The sequence below is a fragment of the Aplidium turbinatum genome, chromosome 3 (assembly GCF_918807975.1).
Source record: "Aplidium turbinatum chromosome 3, kaAplTurb1.1, whole genome shotgun sequence".
In the NCBI taxonomy this organism is placed as follows: Eukaryota; Metazoa; Chordata; class Ascidiacea; order Aplousobranchia; family Polyclinidae; genus Aplidium; species Aplidium turbinatum.
Window position 1 is genome coordinate 38708177 of NC_137474.1, and position 6727 is coordinate 38714903.

Here is a 6727-nt window from a genome sequence, read left to right on the forward strand (position 1 = left end):
TGTAGAAACAGCTTGATTCATCGGCAGCAGTGGCCGAGTGGTTAGCGCGTTGGGCTCGCAGTCGAGAACCTGCATGTTCGACTCCAGCCACCCGCACTTGCTGTTGTTTCTCTGGGCAAGAAACTTTACGATAATTGCCTCTACCCAGTGATCGATTTCGAGTAATGGGTAGTACCAAATTTAAGTCATAAGTAGAGTAGACAACCGGATACAGACATTGTCGTCGGCTGCAGCGTGGGTCAGGTGTATGTCGGAAGGCGTACACCGATGCATAGCGCTCAAGTCCGCTTTCCCGCAATGCAGGATAAAGATAAACAAACAAAAACAAAAAAATCGTTAACTACAAATAATCATTTGTTGTCGATCTACCACTGTTGATGAAACTTTTCTTGTGTCTGAAACATCGTGGTGTGCGCTTAAGCATTTAGCGGTATACTATTAAGTGAATGGAATAGTCCACTAAAACCAATCGGAAACTTCACTCTGTCAAAACTCGGTGACCACAGGCCTGCGTCAGTGATTTAATGCCACTACAAGTGCGACATTGTTAGAATTAAGCTTCCAGAAAAGCTTTCTCAGCCCGAGGATAAAAATTTAATCAATCAACCTATCAAAGTGTGATCACTGAATCTTAAATCATTGTAAAGTTCACGGTTTCGATTTAATAAATGACATATTTTCCTGTTACCAGTGTTGCCAGATGTTTTTAGGTTTTCAACACAAGGGCCAAAATCTTGTCCAAAATTTGTGTTGCTGCCTAAAAATAGCTCCAAATCAATCAAAATATACACAAAGTGACAAAGACCATGTTCATCAATTACTACTTAGACTATTAACTTTAGTTAGCGATTTTGACTGCCAGCAAGCAGATCGGCATCCGATCAAGTTTGAAGCTCGCACGTTGACGTGGATTGCGTGTATAATTAATTATACTAATGAGCTATAGCCTACTTCCAGTTTGGTAAATTTGAATAAGCAATTTATAAAAATTATAATGAATACGTTTTTCTCATTGGCCAATCATGCATATGGATGTGGCGTAGACCTACTTGTGTTACCCTTCCTGCTAGAAAAGCTGTCCTTTTTATTGATTTAACGTCTACAGACTTTTTAAAGCCCTACAACAACTTTTCCTAGTATGATTTTGGCCTAATAAATATTGTTTCGGGCGGTTTAGGTATCGTAAATGATGCAGTTTACGATTCATTTTTTTAAACCAGCCTCGCCGATCACAGATGAGATACGCTACAGGTTTGTGAAGGATTTTGGCTTTCGCTGCAAGCTCTATGGATGCTCTGTCAAGTTAGAGATAGGCATTCCGTAATGACTTCTGTCAAATTTTCCAAACTAAGAGACCCTGGAGACCAGTGGCGCGGGAACTATTCTTTTCTAGGGGGGGCTGAAGCTGCCGTAGTGTTGTGAGCAGTGCCGGTCTTTGGGATGTGCAAACCGTGCGATCGCACAGGGCCCGCAAATTACTCAGAAAATGCAGTACCCAGTAAACATTGATTGTTGGGGCAACATTGGCAAGAAGTTGGCCGCAACATTGGCAAGATGCAGACGCCAACATTGGCAAGATGTTTTATGCACCATTTGGATGCATCTGGCCAGCGTTGGCGTCTGCATCTTGCCACCGTTGGCTTCTGCATCTTGCCAACATTGGATTATGCATCTTGCCAACGCTGGCTACTGCATCTTGCCAACATTGGCTTCTGCATCTTGCCAACGGTGGCAAAATGTTTTATGCACCATTTGGATGCATCTGGCCAGCGTTGGCGTCTGCATCTTGCCAACGCTGGCTTCTGCATCTTGCCAACGTTGGCTTCTGCATCTAGCCAACATTACCTTCTGCATCTTGCCAACGTTGGCAAAATGTTTTATGCACCATTTGGATGCATCTGGCCAGCGTTGGCATATGCATCTTGCCACCGTTGGCGTCTGCATGTAGCCAACGTCGACTTCTGCATCTTGCCAACATTGGCTTCTGTATCTTGCCAACGTTGGCAAAATGTTTTATGCACCATTTTGCTTCATCTTGCCAACGTTGGCATCTGTATCTGGCCAACGTTGGCAAGATGGCTTGTGCACCATTTTGCTTCATCTGGCGCCTAAATTCTGGTTGACTTTTATGCACCATGATGCTGCTTCATCTGATCTATTGACTATTGTGATGCCCGCGCTTTGACCAAGGTTGGCCATGCGAAGCAAGCTGGTGCATAAAACATCTGAACAGCATTGGCATCTACATTTGCCAAACGTCTCTGTACTTAAACCTCGCTCATTACCAAAAGTTTATTGTTGAACCTAGCTAATCCTTGGGCGAAAGAACAGCAGCAACACGGATTTATAAGCAACACTTCTCCCTTTGTGACAAAGCAAAGTAACAGCCGAGCTTCGTATATTTTCACATTTATTAGAAACAAGCCACATCAAATCGTATTGATAGATGGAGATTCATTGCACATCAGCAGCTTTTCCTTGTGTATCTTTATCATTGTGAATTCCTGCAAATGAAACAAAAATATTTAATTCAAGAGGGCTGTTTGGCAACAGTGTAGGAATCATAGGCGTAGCCAGGGGGGCAAAAGGGGCCATGCCCCCCCAAATTTTCAAAGTTTGGATTCCGAAGTTGAGCCCTTTGTTGAAAATGCAATAAAGTTTGTAGAAATTTATATCGTTTTCCAAGACATCTGGCTATTAACACCCCCAAGGACTTGTTTTAGACACACAGAAAGATACCAATAAATTTTCCAAATCGTAAATCGCCCAAAATTTACGCGATTTACATTTCTTTGAACTAATTTGTGGAAGCAATTTCAGAATGGCTTACTCTGTTGGGCTTTTGCGTAGTTATTGAGTTTTTGTTTAGCTGTGTTTTTGGTGTTCTCTAATTTAGCCGCAGTTTTTGCCAGTTCATGTGTAAGAGCTATCTTTAATAAGTTAATAGCTGTTTATCTGCTAATAAATTTCATACAAATATTACCGTAAAAGTGTTTTCAGAAAGCGCTATAATCCATTATTTGAGTGTAATTTTTCAAAATTTTTCCCGGGGAGCATGCCCCCGGACCCCCTTAAAATACGCGTGCCTTTGGCACGCTCTAACCCCGCTACCAGTTTTATTGCTTCAACCCACCAGGATACGCCACTGCACATCAAGTGGCGATGGCTTTAAATCAAACACTTTGTTGTTCTCTTCAATTCATCAAATATTTGCCCCCCCCCCAAAACATTTTTCTGGCTACGCCACTGTGTAGGATTTTGATCAGTTGTCGTTAAGGATACTACGAAGTTAATTGACAATCTGCAATATCAATGTAATATCCCTCTCTCCAACGTGCGTGACAAAAAACTTATCATTCGATTCTGCGCCACGCAGAGCAATAATCAAGTTCCAATACATTCTAATTGCGTGTACCAGTAGCGTAGCCAGGAATTTTGAAAGGGGGGGTTTCCGCCTAAGACGACACCCAGCGGCGGGGGCTCTGGGGGGGCCTCCCCTAGAAAATTTTGAAAAATTACATTGAATTTGGTGCATTTTGAGAGCATTTTCAACAAAAATGTGGGTATGAATATTACTGTAAAATGGTGCTGTCCGGTGGCATAGCAAAAGCATTAGATCATGTTTTTTTTCGGCATTTTTCAGAAATAAAGCTAAGTCTCTATGTTTTCTTGTTGCTACTTCCAGGCTGAGATATTTGAGTGTTTGGTATTGGCAAAACTCGCTCTTTTAATGCAGATTTGTTTAAAATTAGGCAAATTTTTTTTAGACTGAAAGCATCATTCTCAATATCGTGACGTCACACGCGTGCCAAAGGGGGGTTGTAACCCCCAAAACCCCCCCCCTTGGCTACGCCACTGGCGTGTACAGTAGTTATTCAACAACTAAAGCAACACATTCGCTGTTGTCTTTCAAACATATAACAAGCTCACCAAAAGTTAGTTTTTGCCGTTTTCGGCCACCTTGCCTGTCTTTCCAATTTCGAAATCACTCTGAAACTCTTCATCAATTTGCTGCACGGCAGCAGCTTTGTCGTGCGCCATCACCATGTCTAATCATGAAAGTAAAAAAAGAAGTGTTAAATCAGTATATAAATGCCGACATAGCCTACTAACCACCATGTTCGTTGTTCACATCAATGCGAATACACCACTAAAACATTTTCATACATTACTCTTCACAATTACATCATACATTAATCAAAAGAACAAAATGGCATAGTTATGACATAATCATTTAGTCGTAGTAAAAACATTTATCCGTACTCACCTAGGGATTGTAGATCATAGGGATGCGAAACTTCATCCGCTTTTGGCTTATCCGCAACACTAGAAGGGTTACGTTTTTTTCTAATTTACAAAATATTTTACTTTTTATGGGTTATATAAGAAGAGTTAAGTTGGTTTTAAAGTAATTTAAGGTTTTTAGTTGATAGCAAGCCTGCAATAAAGCGTAAAAAAAATGTCAAATTGGCAATTGACCCTTCTAATGTTGAAGGAACAACGGAGTTGCGCGTCCCGTAATGTACCGTCCCTAGTACTCACCAAGAACAATCTTTTTCAGATTCTTTTTTAAACAATCAAACGAGTGCTTAGACTTCACGACGTTTTTTTTTCTTTCTTTTTTCTCGACATGACTTGAACTGTGTTGTGTTCGATAATAATAGTTGGAATAAGTCCACTGATACAATCGCTTGCATTTTTGCCAACAACTTGACTTAAATTTGCCACCTGCAAAATGTAAATCGAATGTAATGACAGGGGTTTCATCCATCATATTAAAAAGCTTCAGCACTTGTTACAGAAATTTTCAACTGTTACAAATGACAGCCAACGTTGAAAGTTTATTTTGGGATTCCAGTCGTCTGTTTTGTTGCGTATGTAGGTCGCAGTGTAGGCTACTGTAGGCTATGTTGTCGAAATGGGCGCAAAATAAAACATGTTATTATTATTATTATTCAGTTGACGGCAATGAAAGCTACATTTGCAAATACTCTACAACCATCACAGACCTATCCACACGACATAAAAATACAAACACATTCAAGCAGTCAGGCAAACACTGCCGGAGCAGCAAAATCAAAGATTGAGCAGAACCCTACACATGTTGTGGGACATCACAAGCTCTGCTACTTTGCTGATATCTTCTTAGCACTCATCTAGAAGCACTGGCACTAAATTTGTCACGAGAATATTTCATATGAAAGTTTTCCATTGGTCATTGAGTTTTATAACTTTCTCTAAATTGAGTTTTATAACTTTCTTTAAATTGTGTAAACGTAGCCTAGTGACAAAAACGACTTTACACAATTATTTCAGGTTCAATGAATAAAAGACATTCACTTACCAGGTTTTCATAAACACCGTCGTAAGTCATTCCTATAGTTTCATTTTGATCATTTCTAAAACTTCTTTCGGCCGTAATAGGCCTATCTCAATTGAATTCGATTTTTTATATTTTCGATGCAAGAAGCGAAAATTCCTCTTAGCGCTGTTCACATAAGCATTGTGCTTTCGGCTCTCCACGTAATTGTGTATTGAGCAGTGAGCACAACCGCCATGCTTGAACAGTCGAAGTGAATCGAGTGACGTCATAATCCCTTTAGCAAAGGATTACGTCATGGCCTTTGTCTTCCTTCATAAAAAAACCAAGTTCTTCTGCTAAATTGCATCTCCTCACGTTGATATAACACATCGCCGCATTCTAAAGCTTTGTTGCCTCTTTCACTTCAACGCGTCATATTGCCCAGTTAAAGTTTAAGTAGTGACGTCATAATGGAGTTTTCACAACAATTATTGTGCCTGCAGTATTGTTCTTACTTCTATGCACCGCGAGAGGAGAAAAAACGATTCGCCGGATCGTTGAAAGTAAAAGTAGCGATCGTTTTGTGAAATCTCGCTTCAAGAAATTGAGGAGAGATTTCGACGCAACATGACTGCTCCTGAAGCTGGCCTATTGTGCAAGCTTTGCTACATTTAAAGTAAAGACGCCCCTTTGTTGGCGACACGAGAATCTCACCCACGTGGTCAAAATCAGACAGTGAGCGAGACTGCTCTCAGAACAAAATCAACAAGTGATACTGCATCAATCGATTTTTTTTACATTGATTCAGCGTCTGCAGACAGGTCAGCAGCGCGGCGGCAGTGCAGCCGCAACTCAATGATTACATGATCACCACAATCATGCTGTTGTGTCGAGCGCTACCAAACATCAACAAGTGAATTCGATTAAGCTTACAAGTTGTTTTAAATTTTCTTGAACTGCACGCAAATTTTGAGGTTAGTCCTGAAAAAAAGTTTTCAAAAATATTACAACACATTTTAGTATAGTTAAACTTGAAAATTAAAAAAGCTTTTGTTGAACACAAGAAAAAAATGAAGACCTGGCAACTTGAATTAGCAACCACGTTTTTAAGTTTATCGCTTGTTAGTTACCTTACCAACGTCTGCAGACGTTGAATCAATGTAAAAAGAACGGATTATGCTAGTTGGGTATTGGGGGCGACAAAGCCTAAACTTTCTGGAAGTGTTCTCTGAATCACAAGACATTTATTGCACTAAATTATCTGAAGCAATTGAATATGAACAAACGATTTTTATCATGGCGTTGTTGGTACAAGAATACGGTATGCTAAAGAAACTGTGTTTTTCCACTAAACCACATGAGTCATTTAGTTAAAGAGTCATTTTATTGTTGGCTATTAATATTTTCAAAGAATAAATCCAGTGA

General features: G+C 40.1%; 1 protein-coding gene across 1 annotated transcript; it reads right to left on the reverse strand.

Moving 5' to 3' along the window:
• Positions 1-2460: 2460 nt before the first annotated feature.
• On the reverse strand, positions 2461-4775 carry LOC145766085 (uncharacterized). The gene is made up of 3 exons (XM_082577742.1): positions 4543-4775; positions 3931-4049; positions 2461-2504 (listed from the first exon to the last, which is right to left on the reverse strand). The coding sequence occupies exons 1-2, from the start codon at positions 4772-4774 to the stop codon at positions 3937-3939; spliced, it is 345 nt and encodes a 114-aa protein (XP_082433868.1). The 5' UTR covers position 4775; the 3' UTR covers positions 2461-2504; positions 3931-3936.
• Between the last annotated feature and the right edge of the window lie 1952 nt (positions 4776-6727).